This window comes from Arvicola amphibius, chromosome 7 (genome assembly GCF_903992535.2).
Source record: "Arvicola amphibius chromosome 7, mArvAmp1.2, whole genome shotgun sequence".
Lineage (NCBI taxonomy): Eukaryota > Metazoa > Chordata > Mammalia > Rodentia > Cricetidae > Arvicola > Arvicola amphibius.
The window spans coordinates 121,971,046-121,989,313 of NC_052053.1; the positions used below are offsets into that span (position 1 = coordinate 121,971,046).

Genomic DNA, 18,268 nt, shown 5'->3' on the forward strand with positions numbered 1-18,268 from the left:
CAATCATTTTTGTCAAGCATTAAGGAATTATTCTGTCCAGCTTGAGCAGCACTGCAAGAATGAGAATCAAGGAAGGGTGAAAGAATGAGATCCACACTAAATGGATCACCACACATGGCACACATGACAATCCTCAAGTCAGCTTCGGACACATCCTTATTGGTAGGAACTGGGCTCACCACATCTAAATTGTGTTTAACTGACTCCAATACTCCTCTTAGAGCTTGTTTTATTTGTGATTCATTAAATTTACGAGGATACGTACCAGTAGGTACATCTACAAAAGGACACTGCAATTTGTTGGCCAACTGCTGTCCTTGATGCCTGAGAATTGGTAGATTTTTACTAATGGAGTCCCTCTGATTAGCAAGAATTAATGTAAATGGAAGATTAGCCATATATTTATCTTTTCTGATCTGAGACGCTTCAGTTCTTATTTTTCCAATAAATTCTCCAATAAAACTCAATGACTCAATGGAATTAAATACACAGAAGCACCCATGTGGTTTAAAGGCTGTAGTCCATAACTGACTCAAAATGTAAGGCGATTTGGCATCAACAGGCCGAAGATCAAGTTCATAAATTTTTCCATCTAAGGCATACTCATCATCAGTGGATTGAGTCCTTATCTCATTTGCTAGTTCCTGGGCAAGACCATCTTTCCCTAAAATGAAAAGATTAACTTTGTCTATATTGGTACTATCATGATACAAGCGTAGGCGGCCATGATCCAACTGTAAAAGACTACTGGCAAGTAAGTGCTCCACTTTAATGTCTGTACAATATTGGCCACTGAGGCAGGTTTCTTTAGTGGGATGATACACAAATCCTATATGCTTAAGGAGAAGAGATTCCCTATCAGGTGCGAGTTTCTGTAAAGCTTTATATCTAGGTTCTTCACTTAGAACTGTATGAATTTCACTCATTTTATCTGAACTTGGTGTTGCATTAAGATCTAAATCATAAAAAAGTTCCGAATGCTCAAAAAGCATTTCCTGAAACTCTTCTTTGGCTTTTTCAACTATCTCTCGCTGATGCCTACCATATACTTCTTTGCTATCAGCCTCAGTGATGTATTTGAATGCTTCATCTTCCATAACAAAACACATAACTTCCTCCCATGGTTGTCCAGGTGAAATGAACTGAATTTTTTCTAAAGTCTTCTTGAATTTCTCCTTCATTTCTATTCTTCTTTTCTCTGATATCAGATGTTGTACATGGTTTTGATAGACCTTTTCTGCTTCTAAAGTTTTCAGGAGGTCGAATGGGATCCGTCTATCATTAATTTTGTCTATATGGTCAGTTTCATCCCAAGGTGTTTTTTCTAGCACCACGAAGCATAACTGGAAATCAGCTCTCTTTTCCATTAACTTCAAAGCTTCCAACCAATTCAAATGCTCAATCTCTTCTAGATCAGGCAAGAGAGTATTAAAAGCCCTTGGCAAGGTACTTATATATTCTTCTCTCCTTTTTCTTATATGTTCCTGCTTGAGTTGTTCTATATGCTTTGAGAATGTATTTCTGGCCTTTCTTGTTCCCTCTAAGTTGATATATTCTTCATAATCAGGATGATTTTTTAATTTATTACTAACAGTTTTCCAAGTTGCATGATAATCTCTCACAGTCTGTACAAGTTTTTCAAACTTATCTGTTGCTGTGACAACAAGTTGTCTCTGTGTTTTATAAGCATCCAGATAGGGAATAATTTTAGGTTTGCCACGAGTTTTATCCAACATTTGTACCAATGCAGTGAAACATGTCTCAATGTTGACATTAAACCGTGCTGATGTTTCCACTACAAGGAGGTTCTTTTTATTTGAAGCAAACGCTTGAACTTCTCTAAGATAATGATCCACACATTCATCACATTTAGTTGCTGCTATTATCACAGGCTTTTTGGATTTTGAAAGCTGGACAAAAAGGTTATTCACAAATTTAAGTTGATCATCAAACTTCCTATTACATCCTTGACTTACATCAATACACAATAAAAATCCATCTACATTAAGCTTCCCTTCAGGCATTTGTTTCTGTTCAAAGTCTTGCTCCAAACCCAGCTGATCGGTGCAAATGTACATTAGTTTTTCTGCTGACTGCAATTTAGAGGCAGCTGCACGTTTTATATATGGTTGTAAATTTGTACTTCGATGAGGCAAGAAAGTCTGGTCATCAATGAACTCTGTTTGTTCAATGACATGGATTTTGCATTCTATTCCATCTTCACCATTTTGTGTTATGTCACCCCAGTACAAAAAGTGATCATTGTTTACTACGCGGCCTCCAAAGTCAATGGTGCTAAGCACAGAAGTATGCTCTGGATAATATTCATCTGCTTTTGAGCGTACAAATCTATTGCACAGACAAGATTTTCCAACTCCACAGTTACCTTTGTCTTTTTCAGTCCCCGAGAGTCCAACTACACTGACGGTATAGGATGGGGGACGAGGCTCTTTGTTTTTTGCCATCATAACTCTTTTCTCATGTCTCTACATTCAAAAAGGCAACCATATATACTTTTCATTCTGAAAATAAAACCATCTCAAAATACAGATCCTGAATTTCAGAATTATATTTGGTTCTTTGTAGTTCCTTCATCGCCAAAGAAAGGTCTTCAAGATCATATAGATCATCTTCCTAGAAAGAGAAAAAAAATGAAAATCTTATGTGAGTTTTGTGAGTACAAAGTAAAAATGTCCACAGAAAGTATTATGTAAACCAAAAATTGTAATGATATTGCATATATGTAAAGAAACCACACAGACAATTTATACTTTACCTTTACAAATGTACAATGGCCTCAAATTTTAAGGTAAATCTAACAAAATAGTAAATATATAAATCTAATGGCTTAAAAGCTTTAAAATGAACTCTCTTAAAGCCTCTATTAACCAAATATGAGTTCTGCTTCTAATTACACTATCCTACAGATTTGAGGAAATAACAAATCTTTTCCACTGCTTTCATTTTCCTCCCTTCCATAATAACATGCTAGTAGTAACTACACTGTACTGCGTTCTCAACTGCCTTACAACTCGTATTCAATTTTGCTTTCTACTGTATCAGGAATAGAATCAAGGCCCTAACCCTAGCATGCTCTATACAACTCCTCAACAGCTGTCTCTCCAGCCTCATGACTTTAAAATATAAAATAACCAGCTTCAGATAACAGAATTCCTCAAAACCTATTTCCCCAGGATTTTTGAATTTTAGGGTTTTATGTTTTGTTTTCAATAAGTTTCAACACACCTGTGAAACCTATTAGATTTCACACTCCTCCCAAAATTGAGAGAACACAGCAGAGCAAAGAACAGAAGAAAAAGGGGAAACAAGTTAATACTGTAGAAAACTTTTAACTAAAACCTATTCTCTACCAAAATGCTCATACTTTTAGCAATATCTCTTATATAAGCTTATCCAAGTACAATGTAACTCTGGATACCATGGCTCACTGAGAGTTCAGACTTGGGGCTGGGAGATGTAGCATATTTATGGGCCCCTGGTTTTGATGCCCCAAAACAGCACATTCACTTCTGCTCTCCTACAGCAACCCCAAAACACGAGCATATATATACACACATATACATTTATATACACATACATACATGCAGACATATGTATGTACACATATGTAGACACACACATATATACATTTATACATGTACTCTACATCTTAAAATGAAAAGGCAAGACACAGAAAAGAGCATTACCATAAAAGATATTTTGAAGGTGTAAAAAATAAGAGGGAGATAATATTAATTGAAAATGTGTATATCTGAGTTTTATATATGTAATCACACCATTGAACACTGGGCAGTGAAAAGCTTTATATCTAAAAGATAAATAAAACTCTTATATTGAGGCTCAGTCAATTTAGGTTTAATTTTAAAGCTTCAGCACATCCTAAATAATCTGACAGTGACGATTTCTGAATCATAAATATGAAAATTTATATTAAAAATGAGAAAGTTTCCATAACTTTTATGGTATTCACATCAATCCTCAGTAAACGATCAATCAGACACAGTGAAGAACATACCAGTCCATCCTTCTAAGAGAGCTGTCAGGTCAACTACTTTGACGTCAACTCCAGAGATAAAGACATGAATCACCATGAAGTGACTTTTTAAATTACAAGTTTGAAAAAAAAAATCACCTAGAAACGGGAAATGGTATTAGGCAAATAGCTCTCCTTTTCTCAACTCTCATCAGAGTCTTTCTCATTTACTAGCACGTTTAACACAGAAATCTTAGTTTGAGAAAGCCAAGTCTAGAAAATAAAAGTGAACTATCATATGAATTCTAATAGCCAGACCAAAATTACCCCCATTATTTAGTCAAAGTAATTTTGGTATTTTTTAAGGGCAAAGAACAAAAATCTTTAATAAACTAAGATCAGAACACTGCTCTTCAACTATGTATGCGTTATTTAATTTGAATTTTTTTTTTCAAAAATGACCCGTAATAATGTTACTGGATCAGTCACAAATATAGCTTCTTTATTTCTTCTGAAACTTTACTCATACACAGCTACTCAGTCTCATAACATTTAGTAAACTTATTTTTTACAAAGTGAAATTAGTAAATGAGGAAAAAAAATAGTAACAGCCTGAAATGAAATTACAAGGTTTGGATCAGTGTTTACATACTTACTCAGTGTTGTTTTTAATAGTATATAGTGAAGGCTCTCATCTTCAAGGTTATCTTAGAAACGTAGGTTTTATATCAAGAAAGTTATGTCCAGAATGTCAATTATCTTTATAGAACTTAATAATAATACATATATCTCTGTCAAAATAAGGCCATTTCCCAGAACTAAGTTTTCTAAAATTTTACTAGGGTAAAATTCATATATGCATTCTCTTTTAAATAAAGTTTAATATTGTGAAGTAACTTTTTACAAATTAAAAGCTATATAAAAAATCTAGAAAAATGAAAAATAGGTTTTTAAGAACTCACAATTTAACCTAAAATATTTTTAGAGACTAGAAGACTAACTGGAGCTTGGATAAAGTGTGAGGAGAGAGAAAAATGAAGAGAGGATGGTTTATTATGGGTATTGAGGTACAGTTGGATAGTAGAAATAACTTCTAATGTTCTACACCACAGCAGAATAATCAGAATTGACAAAAATTACATATTTTAAAATAGCTAAAAGAGAGGTGTGATGGCTAATTTTGGCTGTTGACATATCTGGAAAAAAGGAACCTCAACAGAGAAACTGCCTCTGTTAGACTGGGCTGTGGCTGTACCTGTGGGTCACTTTAATTGACACAGGAGAGCCTTACCTACTGTGGGCAGGTGGCATGCGCTGTATAAGGCAGCTGAGCAAGCCAGGGAAAATAAACCACTATCGTGCTTTCTTTCCTCTACAGTTCCTGCCCTGACTTCTCTCAATAATCGACTATAACCTGTACATCAGATAAACCCTTTCTTCCTCAAGCTTGTTTGGTCAATGTTTTATCATGGTAGCAGAGAAGCAAGCTGGAGCAGAATCGTTACACGAAAGTGGGGTATTGTAATGAACCTGACCATGTTGTTTTGGGGGAGGACTGGAGCTCATTTGGAAGCTTTTGGCTAGAAAAATCACTGAGCGCTCAGAGCTTAATGAACTGTTGCTGGAGCTTAGAGATGAGAATGTGGATAGAAATGCAGATGAAGGCCTGGCTTGTGAAGTTTCAGAGGAAGTCCGAGTCTCTCAAAGACTCTACTGCTGTTCCTGTGACATTTTAATTAAGAATCTATCTAAGTAAAATCTTTGCTTTACTAGGACAATCAATGCTGGTTAGCTAGTACTGAAAAATTAGCTATGATCAGTAAGAGACCAGCACCACTGAGGTGAAGAAATCTGGGTAGTAGTTCTTCAGGGTCAGCACACAGTTGGGGGTGGGGTTAGGAGCTGTATCTCAAGGTGAAAGCAGAACTTGGCAATGTGTAAGTCTTCCATATGGTACTGGTTTTGAAGGCATGAAGATATCACAGAGACCAGCTAAGGCCTGGCACTATATGGAAAGGTCAAAGAGTCCCTGAAGAGAGGCAGGAGAGGCTATGGGTCAAAGTTCAACCTCAACTGTTGTAGCAACTCCAGGACTGAAAGAGTCATGGACAACAGCTGTGGTTTGACCCTCTAGAAAGCCAAGAGAGGTCACTGCAGTGGAGACTCTAGTGTATTGGAGATGCCAGGACCACAGGATGACTACCAAGGACGGTGTCAGGTGCAAAATGAACATGGTCTGAGACAAGGAGACAAGCTTCATGGGCTGCAAATGATGGAGTCAAGTTGTGGTGCTATCCAAGCCCTTTGCAGCCCAGAAGATCATGAGTGAATGAATCCCAGATGGTACGAGAAGACATAGAGCTTCTGTTGGACTTTGGTTTCGCTTTATTTCATTATAGCTGTGCTCAGGTTCTTCTCTCCTCTTAAACTACATTATTTATTTTAGATTTTACAGGAACCCACTGTTAAAGAAACTCTGAACTTTTAAAGAAAATCTGGACTTTAAAAAGTGTTGAAAATTTAAATAAAGACTTTGAGACTTAAAAGCTGGACTGTGTTTTATATTGTGATATTAATATTAGAACTAGCTACAGAAAGCAGGGAAAAGAAAGGTTTCACAGTGATGTGTTTGTGTGTCAAGTTGACAAGGGGTTAAACTTGTGATGGCCAATCTTGGTTGTTAGCCTGATATGCCTAAGAAAGACCCGCAACTAAGGAACTGCCTTCCTTAGACGACCAATGATCATGCACCAGCCAGAGAAAATAACCCTGTAAGTTTTCCTCCATGGTTCTTGCCTCTGCTCCCTCCTGAATTTACTGCTCTGATTTCCTCAATGATGGACTGTGATTGGAATGTGTAAGTCAAATAAATCCTTTTTTTCCCTCAAGTTGGTTTTGGTCCACATTTTACAATAGTATCCAACAGCAAACCAATACAAGACATTCTGAATGTCTCAATACCAAACAAAACAAAACAAAAAACTTAAGGTGGTAGAGATATGCCAATTACCCTGATCCAATCATACTGTATTCCACATACACAATTACTGTCAATTAAGACACATAAACCTATAAACAATCTTTAAATAAACTTTTATCCTTTTCCATAAAACTGTTGCATTTAATAATAAAAAGTATAAATTTCAAAATGTTTATATATTTATATTGTTTTATCTGACTGGTCCTATCTTTAAAACACACATAGAACTTAGCAGTTTCTGATACCTTTACTAAAATAGCCCAGATTCTATTCATCATCATGTTTGGTAAACAATTCTACTCTTATTTCCTTGCCTAATTTCTGCTTCCTTTCTCTTGTCTGTTAATATCAAAGCAGCCAGGTTCTTGTTAAAATACAATCCAGAACTTCTGTTCAGAACTTTCCAGTACTACTACTCATCCTCTGCCTTCTACAGTGTTCTCCTATCTCTGAGCTACTCTAATAACTCTTTCCCAAATTCTCATTCTGCTTCAGTCACACTGATGCACACAACATGCTTAGCACATGCCTGCCTTTGCACTTGCACTAGTATTTCCAAAACTACTATATAACATAATTATTGTATGTCATTAACTATACCCTTCTCCTATTTCACTCCAGATTTAACTAAAGAGCCTAAAAGGCACAAATCTACGTTCATTGCACTAGTATAGCCCACAAGTCTAAAAGTACTTCACACAACAGATTCATAGATCTTAATAGTTAGATGAAAACTTTTCCAAAAATGAAGGTATCTGAAACAAATTATGATGCATAATAATGTACTTAGCCAGAATAAGCATATAGTTTTAGAATACTTAAAGCTAATTTTAAAAAAGAGGGTCAGGGGCTAGAGAAATGGCTCAGCAGTTAAGAATACTTGCTGCTCTTGTAGAGGACCTAGGTTCCACTGCCAGTATCCACATGGCAGCTCACAAGCACCCAGCACTCCAGTTGCAGTTGTTCCGACATCCTCTCCTTCCTCCACAGGCACTGCAGGCACATGACGCACATTTGTGCATGCAGGCAAAGCACTCACACACATAAAATGAAAGCTAAATTTAAAAACCTAAAAATAAGAAATATAATCCTGAATATAACTAATTTTAAATAAGTCTTTTTAAAAGTCACAGTATTTATTATAAGAAATTACATTTCTAAGACCTGATTATACAGAAATAACTTTATAATTACTTAATAATTCAATCTTAAATATCCCAATGTAACTAAACAGTCACAAAGATAGACCTAACACAAAGCTCATCCTGTGTTCCATAAGCTAAGGCAAACTTATCCAGAAAAACTTAAGAAAAAAAGTTCATACTAAAAAATTAGTGTAAACTTGATACATTTAATTCTGTTAAAGTTGCTGGTTCTTATTGACAAATTTATCAATGTTGCAAAATGCTGCAAAAATAGGCAACATTTCAGCATAAGTAAGATACCTAAGTAATTCAACAATATAGTACTCTAATAAAAAAAAACACTCATGTATTATTATATTTTACCTTTGAAGCAAGATTTCTGCCACAAAAGCACAACTTTAGATGTAATGTAGCTGGGAGAAGTCAACTCAATGAACTGGTCTTTAGATGAGACTATACGCAAAGAGTGAAGAGAACCTTTCAAAGCTTTCAACAAGTATGTAGTGACTAACTGGCAAATCATGGAACTTCCTGTTTTTACCCAATCTCCAGGCCCAGTAAACATAACTCTAAAACCATCTTAAAATCCTGAAGTCACAATTGTTGGCACAATTAACAGAAATCCATATACTGCTATAAGCCTCTAAAATCTAATAGTATTCTAATCTAAAATGCCCAGCATCTTTCTAAGGCCTATAGTCCAATCACAAACCTATACTATAGGTTTCCTAAGTGCTATTCAACACAAGTAATTCTACTTTTATCCATTTCTATCTTTTGACATTTCCAATTACTGTTTAAGGAGGGAAAGAGGTTTCATTGATGAAAACAACTGTAAACCAGGTAAACTAATCCCAAACAAAGTAACTGCAGACCTTATTCCTTAATCTACATCTTTCTCTGATAACATGTTTTCCTTTGCCTTTATAAGGAAGTTATTCCAAATTTATACCAGTCTAATTCCTTATTCTATAGTGGAAATAAAAGCATGCAAGGCCATCACATTTTTGTCAATCTCAGAGAACAATCTGTACTGCCTATGTTTAGCCTCTATCTGCTTAAGCTTATGCCAGAGACTGTGAAGGTCCAAAGGCACTATAAGGAAGCCGACTAAAGCCAGTACTATGAATATGCTCACCCCTCTTCTAAACACTAAAAGTGAGAGAAGGGAATCATTTTACTCTCTGTATTTGTAATGCCTCACAGAAGAGGACCCATCATTTTAATTATGTGAATGATTGTAAGCAAGGCTCCTCAATGTTTTAAACTTACATTCATTGTGTATGTGGGCATATAAGCTATTGGTGTTGTGTATAGATCAGAGTCAGTTCTCTCCTTCCACATGGGTCCTGGGGATCAAACTCAGATTGCCAGGTTTAAAAACAAGCACCTTTATAAACACTAAGCCATCTCCAGTGGTTACCCGTAGGTTTCATAGTTTTCTTAAAAGATGGGAATACTTGATGATGGGAATAGTAGCAAAGCCAAATAATCACAGGAAGGGGTATAGAATTTAAAAACATAGGACATTTTTTAAAAGGTGTCAAGAGGCTAAAAGACATTTTCTGCACTATATAGAATCTTGCTGTTCAAGGTGACCCAATGTCTATAACTCCATCATTTGGGAAGCTGAAGCAGAAGGCACATTCAGTCTTGTCTACATTGTAAGTTTTATAACAGCCTGGACTAAAAGAGCCTGCCTCAGTAAGTCTAATAAACAAAGACAGTGATATGTACCTGTAATCACAACACAATCACCAAAAGCAAAGACAGGAGGATCAGAAATTCAAGGTCATCCATGGCTAACTGGTAACTTGGAGGCCAGCCTCGGATACATAAAACTGTCTTAAAAATAAAAAAACAAAAACACTCCATACCACCAGCAACAACCACCCTCCATCTTTATAGTATTATAGTCAAGGAGATAAAAGCAATCTGATATATATCACGGAGTTGAAAAATGCAGTATGAATTCATATAAATGAAAGATCAATTATAAGCTATAATAAGCCAAGGTTTGGTGAATGTTTTTCCATAACTGGTTGGGCACTAAATAGGTTTTGTATACTGCCTAGTTGTCTGTCCTACTACTTGATTTGAGAACAAAATGATCTTGATATATAATAACTTCATTAAGACACATAGATGCAGAATTGTACATAATTTTAATATACTCTATTATTATTATTATTATTATTATTTTGACAGCTATTTCACAATGTAAAAAGGCATTACAGAGAAATAAATAGGCCAGATTTGACCCAAAGGCCAAAGTTTACAAACCTTAGATTAATTTTTTATTTGTATTTTACATGTTTAAGTATTTTGCCTGTATGTAAACACATGCACCACATGTGTACCCAGTGCATGTAGAAGCCAAAAGAGGATGCCGGGCCAACTGTAAGCAGTTATGTGTGTGATGGGAATCAAACCCAGGTCCTCTGCAAGAATAGCCAGAACTCTTAGCTACTGAGTCTCTTCTCTAACCTTGAGATGAAGAATTTCTGTGAACAGAAAAAATTTAAATAGTAAGATTTGATGGGGTTTGATTTTCAAAGAGAAGCATTTCAGATGTGTGATTAATGTAGAGTGAATTGAGCACAGCAACCACACAGGAAAGTTGAGAAATACGGTTTGTTAGAAAATATGCTTAAAATATATCCTTAAAAAGGGCAAACAGGAGGTAGACCTTGTAAAAGGAAACAGAAGAGTCTAAAAGTAGAATACAAGACTGAATCTGATGGGTTACAAAGCCCACAAAATAGATACATACTGCATGCTTCAGCACCTGAACAATCTCAGCAGAACTGAAAAGAACAATGCTAGACAGAGAACCTTGTGACTGGCACTAGACATATGAAGTAAATGAGTCAACGTTTCTCAATGAAACGCTAATCAGTTTCAGCAACAGGTGGTGATAACACCTGAGTTTCAGGTGTCGTCTCCAAAGACACGGGACTTGGTAATGAAATGAGGGAAGGGCAAGATGACTAACAAGACCATAAAAGTTCAGAAAATTCTAAGACCATCTGGGTACTCCTAGAAATATCTGACAAATCCCATACATCATCAGTCATTTCCTTAAACAGTCAACAGCCAAAGAAGTGTCACCTTGGCTTTGAAAAGGTAAACATAGAAATAGCAAGCAAAGAATATTTAATCAGTAAGGTGTATAATCAACAAGAAAAAAACGGACAAACTATACCAAACTGAAAGCCAAGAACTGTGGTCCGTCTCCCCAGAGCTATTTGATGTCAAATTCAGTGAGAATAAATGGTGTGTTTCTCCATGATCTCTTTCTCTTGCGCTTGCATTTTCTCCTAAAATTTTAATTTTCTCATAATGCTCTTAAACTTTCACCTTGCATCATTCTCACCTGCCAATCTGGCCTGCTTTTCCTGCATTCTTTTGGTCCAGTCATTACTACTTCAATGTTTCCCCTCCTTACTATCCTAACTATATACTACTTTCAGATAGTATCTCTTTTGTAGAAATTTCTTTATACTACATTGTATGTAGTTTTTTTTTTTTTTAAGTCTTACTTATTCGATGTGTATGAACTGCCCACTAAGGCCATCAAAGGTCATTAGATTCCCCTGGAACTAGAGGTACAGACAGTTGTTAGCTACCATACGGATGCTGGGACTAGAATCTGGATCCTCCAGAAGAGCAGCTAGTGCTCTTACTGCTGAGTCCAATCTCCAACCCTTTATAGCAATTTTAAATTAGTAATATACTATCCTGTTGCCAAACTCACCTGTTCTGTACTGGACTCATGTTTAACTATTTTTATATTGTTCCATGTCTCAAATTCTTTCTCTCACACAAAACTGTAAGTTCTGGGGTGGAGACAGACTCAGCAATTAAGAAGCAGGTACTGCTCTTGCAGAGGCGGAAGCTCACCAGTAATCTAGCTCCAGGAGAGCTGATGCCCTCTTCTGGCCTCTGAGAGCATCTGCATGCACATGTGTATATACAAATCAACAGGTGGGAGAGGGAGCTTCAAAATTAAAAATAAATAAACTCTAAGCTCTGATAGGAGACTATACTCCAAACACACTTTCTTGTATTGCTCATAGTGCCAGAGGTTCAATAAATTTGCTAAGGTTAACAAGATTAATCTGAAGTTAGGGAAAAAAATGTTTGACAGTAACTCTGTATGATAAAAAAAAAAAGCTTGAGAAAAACCTAAGTGACAAATTTTAGCCATGTTTTAACCATGAAACAAAAATTACATATAACTTTTCCTAATACTTCTAGTTCTAAGGATAAGATAAAAGTTCTTATTTTACTGAACAGTCTTGTGGAGAGTCAGCTTCCAGTACACGGAGAGGGTAAAAAGAGCTTAAAATGTTTTCTTCTGCGAAGAATTCCCGAAGAGACAATGAGGGAACGAGCTGTTCTCTTTTCTATACCTTGGGTACTTTATCTACTTAGTCCTTTACAGTTACTACTTCTTACGAAAGTCTGAACTACCCTAACCTCTAGCTCATCATTTTATCTCCATGGCACGTTAAGTGCTAAATATAAATAATCAAATTAAGAGACAACACATCAGAGGTTTTAACACTTAATGCAAACTAACTTTCATGGGTTAAATACAGAAAATGCCTTAGTTTGGGAGGGAGACTTGTCAGAGGAAGTCTCAAGGCATCCAGGGGAAGGTATGAAACTCAAAGAACGTATTTCAAATTCTTATGTCTGGTTTTGAAAAATTCTTTAACCTTTCATTCTAGTTTGTTTGCAGTTCTAGGGAAGGTACCAAGGGCACTGAACATACTTGCTGTTTAAGTGCTCCACACCAACCCAACACACTCTAATATTGTCCCCCAGTTTGATAAAATCAACAAAGCCTTGCACTTAAATGCTCATTACACAAACTACCAAATGGATGACATATGACTTTATTAAAATTTCTTCACTATTCTTTTAGACATTTCTTTCTTGTAGTTAAAGAATATTACAAACAAGAAAACACTATAGAATGCTTCTTGAGTCATTTAACCTCAGTGCCTTCTTGATTTACAAAGAAAAAACTATGTATCCAAATAAACAATTGGAAAAGTTTAGTATAGTATTTATGAAACACACTTTTGTTCAATTAACAAAAAGTTAACTCCTAAGGATACTGGTAGAGTAAGAGTGACTGCCTAGAATGCTCAAGGGCTTGGGTTCAATTCCCAGCTGTGTGTATGGGTGTGTGTGTGTGGAGGGGGGACTAAGTTGAATCATATCCAGTATCACCCAAAAAGAAAACACAGCATTTCATAGAAAACCTTAACTTTCAAGGTGAAAATTATTGTCCAAAAAAAAAAAAATGTGTGTTACACCTACCATTCTAAAAAAGAGGGAGATGGGTCTCCAAAACAGTCAAGGTAAAATACCATGTAAGAGAATTAAGACATTATGATACTGAACTGATTTTCAAAGGGGCTGGAGATGTAGCTCTGTGTTCAAGGTTTCAAAGTCTAACAGCATAAGAAGAAAATAGCTAACAGCCAAAATAGTTTAAATATACATAATTGTGTGGCAGTATTTTTCTATCCACATGTAGCCAAGCCCACTCCTGATGCTCTTAATAATGAATATACAAAGAATGGTAAAGGCATGCTGACCTGGATTAAAGAATGTAGCCTAAAGAAGACAACCAAATCAATAGTTATCTAATTACCAATACTATTGGATTCTGCTTCAAATCAATCAGATCAATTTCTTGAAGCTAAAAAGCACATAGATCTCTAGCCTTTCAATCCACAATTTATACAAACTTCTCTAATGCCTTAACAGATTTTTGTGACCCACACTTAGAACTTCCTTCCTCTGCTCTACCTTTTATAGACTGGACAAATATGGATCAATCACAAAAGATAAAAGAGCACAAAATGAGAAATTTAAAATTAAAGTAAAATTTCTCTGGAAGCTGCAGTTTACCTATAATATTAATCCCAGTATGTAAAAATACTGGAAAGGGAGTACCAGGCAGCATAACTGGAACTGACAGTAAAACATTTCCGAACTCATTTTACCGAAGTCTGTATTGAAACCCAAATATTTTTCGGGAACAGTTCCATCTGGATGCAATGGTTGCCGGAAGAATCGTTTTAAATGGAGATTTGAGAGAACTCGTCCATGGGTCTCCTCGATGCAAGCAAACATCTCCTAACATCCTGTTCAAACTGGGTGTGGGTTTTAGATTTAAGTAGACTGGACAATGACCGCCCCCCCAACACCTGCACAAGGGCTACAAGCACAAAGACCAACCGAGGGGCACTCCACTGCCTCACACCTGAACATCTGGGAAAGTGCCCTTGCTTTCCACCTTCACAAAAGAAAAAGGAGACTGATAAAATTTAAGTTTAGAAAGGCTTGCAAAAATCCTCTCGTCTCACTATTTTGGTTTTGACTTAGTATATTTCACTTCTCTTTTACTAAGCGCTGGCCCAAACTGGATTCCCATCATATGGGAAAAGTATGTACGCGTCTCCCCTGCAACTTTCTCGGCATTTTATCAGCCACCCTAGTTGTTCGCCCTTACTTTCCAGCACCCTTCAGCCTCGGCTCCACACACAGTTTGCACCTCACTTGCATTTCCAATAACGCTGGAGAGGGAGGGAGGGTGTGAGCGGGTGTATTTCTGAGTGGATAAGTGCACGCGCGCTCCCGAGCTGCTCCCCGCCCCCACCCCGATACTTTTCTTTGCTGGGAACCGAGGGAAAATTTTTAGAGGTTATTCCCGCGAAGAGAAACTCGGCATCACAAGCCCCAGCCCAGGAGCGGTCAAAACGACGGGGAAGGACTCCTGTGTTTGGGTGGCGCAGTGCAACTTCTCACTCCCCCACCAGCCCGAGCCTGAGCAGATGGGAATGTGGTTGAGGACCTAGGGAGGAGCCGAGCAGATAAGGAGGAAAAAAAGTGAAAGGGCCGATCCCGGGTGAAGGCAGGCAGGCAGGCAGGCGGTTAAGTTTGCAGGGCGAGATCGGGTTTCCGCGACTCGGCGCCCCCCGCGCTCCCCCGCCTTCCCAGGTGGAACTCGTTAACCGCAGCCGCCCAGCCAGCCGACCCCGCCACCTTCCTTCCCCGCGCCCCCTCCGGGCCCCCGGACAAGTGAAGGTGGCGCGGGGCGCGGACGCCTGGCGGGGCCGGCGCGAGCTCGGCGAGCAGCAGCAGCAGCAGCAGCAGCAGCAGCAGCAGGCCTCCGCCGACCCCGGCCCGGTCACCTGTGGAGAAAGCGGCCCCTCTCCGGCCTCTCTTGCCCTTCAGCCGCCCGGCTCCCCCTCGCCGCCGCCCGGCCTGCGAGGACCCAGCCGCCCGGCCCTAGCCCCTTGAACTGGTTACAACCGGCGGCGGCGTCCCCGGCGGCAGGGGAGCGGCAGGCCCCGCGCAGCCGGCTCTCCAGGTCCTACCTAACAACGCCGGTCTCCTCCGTCGCCTCCTCAACGGCAGCGGCCCCGGCGGTGGCGGCGGCAGCGACATTCCTGGGGAGCGCTCCCGCCGCCGCCGCCTCCTCCACTCTCGGCTCGCCTCTCGCTGCCCGCGCGCTCCCCCCGCCCTCGCCGGCACACACGCCCCGAAAGCCCGAGCCCCGCGGCTCGCGCTGCCTGGTAACCCGCCCGCCCTCCCGCCGGCGGCGGCGGTGGCGGTGGTGGCGGCGGCAGCCCCGACCCTCCCCCCTTCCCCCGCGCCCGCCGTCGCGCTGGGCTCAGTAATGGCGGCCACTCGGGCTCCTCGCGCTGACGGATCTCTCCCTCTCTCCCCGAACTTTACCTCAGCATCTCTCCCGGGCGCGCACCGCCGGAACGCACGCACGCGCACGCGCGCGGCCGCGGAGCCACACACACCCGGCCGGGGGCGGCGCGGGCAGCACGGGGGCGCGCCTGCGTGCCCGCGCCCACCCCAGAATCCCCCAACTCCCCCTACCCCCCGCCCCGCGGTGCTCACCTCCGGACGCCTCTCGAGCCGCGTTCCCGCTTCGGTCCCGCCCCTGCCCTCGTCTCCCGGGAACCGGGAAGGCGCGAGCCCCCGCGCCCCGAGGGAGGGTGGGAGGGAGGGAGGGAGGGAGGGGGCGCGCGCGCGGGCCAGCGAGAGAGCGCGCCGGGCCGCGTCCCCGCTCGGGCCCCCGCTCCCCATTGGCTTCCGCCCCTCCCCCCGTCTCCGCCTCCGCCATCCATTGGTTCCCGCTCCTACTCCCTTCCTTCTCACCTTTTCCCTGCTACCCATTGGCGTGAGCGGCTCTCCTCCACTCTCCCCTTTCTCCGCGTTCTGCTCCTCCTCCGTCCCATCCTCCACGCTTTAGGCGCCGCCGCACGCCTTGCACGGTGGCCGAGCCTCCCCTGCCCTCTCCCCGGCCTCTGTTCTGGTGTTTGGCTGTAACTCGGAGTCCTGCAAAGGAACTTGAGTGTTGTGTGAGCCGTTGCGAGGCAAGGCACGAGCACCGAACCCTCCTCGATTAAATCCCTCCGAGCCGTAGGGGCCAAGGTCCCTGAGCACTGAGGAATGCAAAGGGGAAAGAATGTACCGGAGCTCCGAGCTCCGTTGCAGGGACTTGCCTCCGTGTGTGTGTGTGTGTGTGTGTGTGTGTGTGTGTGTGTGTGTGTGTGTCTGTCTGTGTGTGTGTCTCTGTGTGTCTGTCTGTGTGTCTGTGTGTGTGTGTGTCCCACTCTCAGCAAGAAGCCAGAGCTAGACAGAGGCGAGAGGAGTCCTTTCTCCTTGGGCACGACACAGAGGCACAGGCCCTTGATCCTGGCCGTTCTTAGGGAAGTTGAGCGAGACGCCAAGATTTTGGTGGTTTAGGGTGATCCCAAGGGCCCTAGCTCACAATCAGCTCAACTTCAGAAACTATCTGCCTCCTGGCTTTCATGATAGTGCTTTAAAATGTATTCAGCCTTTTTCGAGACTTCTAGAAATATCACAAGTTTGGGAATACATTCAGCTTTCCATGTATTTTTCTTCTGTGCATAGAAAGTAGAGAGAATGAACGATAGGAATCATGGCCCTTAAAGCTCTGAAGAAACTCTGTGGCTTTCCCAAGGTCACCCCAATTTTATCCGGAAACGTTACAAGAGCTGCCAGGAGATAAAAGAATGAGGGAAAAACACAACTCTGCTCTAATTCATTGGTTCTTGTAAAGGAATTTGAGGGAGAATTTCTCTTCGGGGGAAGATTTGTTTGCTGCACTGGAAACAGCTTATCATCAGTAAACGTCTGAAGACGATCTAAAATACGAGTTCTTCTCCGGCTCCATAGGGTGCTGAAGCTAGCCGAGGTTGCTCTTTACTCTTAAAATGGCATCACTATTACCATCCAGAAGTATAGTTACACACTGTCGGGAAAGAAAACAAAAACTGCCTGTTAGTGCAAATTGGTTAGAAAATATTTGCCTCTGTATCTGTCACAATATTCCGACAGATCTGTCTGTTCCTTCCTCCGTGTCCCTCCACTGTCCATATTCCTCAAAGATAAACTTAAAATAGTTTTAGGAGTGGAAAAGTCATTCCTAATTTCTCAATAATTTAGCTCCTTTTAAATAGGCTTGACTAAAATCTGACTCCATCCCTGGCTGCATCTGAGTGTTACTAAGAACAGAAGAGGAGGTGGTGTGTGTGGATGCTTCCAAACTAAGGGGAGGACCGCCGAAGAGCATCTGCTGCCACCGGACCCCAACAGCAATGGAACAGAGAAATTAGGAGGAGGAAGGGGGAAGGACACTTGGAAGACGAGGCCCTAATCCCTTATATAGGCTTGAACTTAATGTGCTTTGTGTATTTTTCATCTTTATATGAAAAGCCCATAAACAGTGCTTGGAGCCAACTAAAAAACATAACCTGAATAAGATATTAAGTACTATAGGGTACCCATACTAAGACAACTTTGGAATTACTTTCTAAACAACCAGAAAAATCTCTAACCATGGGCATTTATCAACATATCTGCAGTCAAATAAATCAGGGCTCATAAAGGAAACATTAGCATAAGAAGGTTGTAATTTTCAGCTATAGGACATGATACTAGAGACTTCAACAAGGACTTGAAGTCTCATTTCTCTTAGTAAAGAAGCCCCCATTTGGTTTTCAAGCAATAATTTTCATAGCTGGCATTTTTAGTTCTGCGCCATCCATCTTGACTTAGAAGATGTGGACAGTCAGGACTTGG

At 40.5% G+C, this 18,268-nt stretch overlaps 1 protein-coding gene across 1 annotated transcript in view; it reads right to left on the reverse strand.

Annotated features, from left to right (window-relative positions):
• The window catches only part of Arhgap5 (Rho GTPase activating protein 5), a 59,817-nt gene extending 44,140 nt beyond the window's left edge, over nt 1–15,677 (reverse strand). Inside the window, 2 exon segments of the mRNA XM_042055441.1 lie at nt 2–2,634; nt 15,523–15,677. Coding sequence (XP_041911375.1) covers nt 2–2,468 — 2,467 coding nt within the window. The 5' untranslated portion in view covers nt 2,469–2,634; nt 15,523–15,677.
• Nucleotides 15,678–18,268: the final 2,591 nt, after the last annotated feature.